We start from the raw sequence: 2,500 nt of genomic DNA, 5'->3' as shown, positions 1-2,500 counted from the left end.
TAAGAGAAGAAAGGATAAGGTCGGTGCACAGTTAAGGGAACATAGGAATTTGGTCCTCCTTGTCCTTCATTTGTTTCCATTTTCATAATTTATTACGCGCTCACGTTCTCCAGTCGGTGCAACAGGCCTTCAAATACAATCATATTTTATTGTATAAGTAAACAACGGATAACGCGAGTAAGGAATACAATAAAGTGGGTGAAGAAATAAAATGTATGTTCCCATATTACAGTTCTTCATTCATTCCATGCAGTAACTAGAGTGGTTTGCTCCCTCGGTTCTCTAGGGGAATAGGGAGTGAGTGAAAAGGAAAGAAAACGGATTTCGATAGAATGTGAAATGACTATGAATCTTTTTAAGAGATAAACAACGAGAGTAGAAATGCATTGCTCTACTCTTGAGAAAGGAGGCCTAATGTGTGCAGTACTATTTTGTTAACTGTACATATCTAGTACAGAGAAACTGATTGAGAGTGCAGTTTTATGAGGAAAAAAAATTAATCAATCTGATGAAGCCTGCAAGTGCAAATGAAATCATTATATTAAGTCAAACAGGAAGCAGGTCGCAGGGTTACCCTCTTCTTGGAAGGAAGTGGCGTTGACCTGGCACCCGGCACCATCTTGAAAATCTGAGTATTTTCTTATCTTCTCCCTTCCTCTCTTTTTCTAATATAGCTCCCACATCTTCTCCTCTAACAGGAGATATATCAACTACGAGAGCGAACAGCAAGGAAGGGTTGCCACAGCTTATTGCAAGCTGGTAAGAGCCATGGCCGAGGGGGGTAACCTTTTCGAGGCAGTCACAGGCATGAAGGTTAGTTGAGGTCGACAGAAGAGGAACCAAATCAGAACCAGATAGAGAATGTTGTATCCAAGATGCTTTCGATCTGATTTTGTTTCTCTTTAGCCACATATACAAGTGCAACATCTGACTTCCCTTTGCTTAAGGATAACAGAGATGCAAAATCTAGTTTCCCCTCTCCTCCATACCCCTTCCCCCCTAATCGCATCCATTTTCCTCCCGCAGCAAATATCTGGTGTGTTTGACGAATACCTTAGAGACTATGGCCAGAAGGAGCCGCACGATTTCCTGGGCGTCACGCTGGGCTGGTTGCATTCGGACCTCGCGAGCGTGAGTGGCGGCGAGGGCGTTTGGGTCGCTGGCTTTTTCTTAGGCGTTTGCATTTACTAAAGGCCTCATTTATTTTTTTCAAAAGTGGCGGTCACACTACGCTTGTCAGTCCGGTGATTCCCTTACAGAGCGGGATACTTCCCCCTTTTAAGAGGGACATCGTGATGAAAATCCCTGCACACCACGGCACCAAGCGGGAACCGCTGTGTTGGTCTTTTGCCCCTTCTAGATGATGATAGATGATGCCAAAGCTAAAACTTTTGTGCAGTTACTAGGAAACTTATTGATTGATCGTCTAAACTTTGATTATTATATAATTTTAGGTATAATTACACCGTAGAAATAAATAATATATATTTCAGTTATTATAAAAGACTGACGTTCATTTGAATACAAACACACCCACTCCGACACCCTGGAGACACGGAGCTCATTTTGGAAATAATTCATTCCCTGCTGGACAAAGTGAGATCCAGAGAACAGTCAAAGAAGACCAGCCACAGACGTCAGAATACCAGAAAGTTAACAATAGCAATAAGGAATGAAATAAACAAGAAACTTTTGCACGGTGTATAATCATACAGCTGGCAAGGCTGTGTCACGATTGACATTAAATTATATATTATTCAATCTGAGTTATAGCAGCTTTAGGTTATATCACCCCATAATTATATTTCTCGTGCATCGATTACCCTAATAGCGACATATATCATTGGGTAGCTTATTATCAGATCTCCTATATCTATTGAAAGATTGGGCACGGTTTATGTTGTATGATAATCAATAAAGTAAGTGGAAGTTTAGTGTCATCTTTCTTGAAAGATTCATCGAATCCACGATTATCTTCGATACAGAGTACATGCAGTTATTATAGACTCTAAGGTCTTTTCTTGGACGACGTTTCTCTTCGGGGGACACTGTAGTGTGACCAATCCCACCTTGTACCTGACAGATACTCAACGGGGATCCTCGGCCATAGACAACTAGTGTGACCGTTGATTAACGCTCGCTCTCTCACTCACTCACTCACTCTCTCTCTCTCTCTCTCTCTCTCTCTCTCTCTCTCTCTCTCTCTCTCTCTCTCTCTCTCTCTCATATGTCTATACACATATATGCATGCAGTCCATTATAATAACATTTATGATTAGTAACAGTAACTCAGAAGCACTTATTAACACAATGAATTATTTAAAATGATATTACATACTAATATATTCATAATAATGATGCATAGTGATGCTTACAGAGCATTGAGAAAAAAAAAATTCATTGAGTTGTTTGATTTTTTTTTCTTGAGCCTTTATGATATTGCTTGGCACTGATGGCAATGTCAGCTATTAGAAGATGCGCTTTTTAACCCTGGATTGAA

The 2,500-nt window shown here is 40.3% G+C and overlaps 1 protein-coding gene across 7 annotated transcripts in view; it reads left to right on the top strand.

The window, feature by feature from the left end:
- LOC119598634 (trichohyalin-like) overlaps positions 1 to 2,500 on the top strand; it is a 44,362-nt gene that overhangs the window by 37,808 nt on the left and 4,054 nt on the right. For all 7 annotated transcript variants that reach the window (XM_037948329.1, XM_037948328.1, XM_037948325.1 and 4 more), the window contains 2 exons: positions 699 to 813; positions 1,027 to 1,131. In XM_037948329.1, the coding sequence (XP_037804257.1) occupies positions 699 to 813; positions 1,027 to 1,131 (220 nt within the window). The remainder of the gene's footprint in view (positions 1 to 698; positions 814 to 1,026; positions 1,132 to 2,500) is intronic.

This window comes from Penaeus monodon, chromosome 41, assembly GCF_015228065.2.
Source record: "Penaeus monodon isolate SGIC_2016 chromosome 41, NSTDA_Pmon_1, whole genome shotgun sequence".
Classification (NCBI taxonomy): domain Eukaryota; kingdom Metazoa; phylum Arthropoda; class Malacostraca; order Decapoda; family Penaeidae; genus Penaeus; species Penaeus monodon.
Note: the sequence above shows the minus strand (reverse complement) of the source record. Positions and strands in the feature narration are given on the sequence as shown.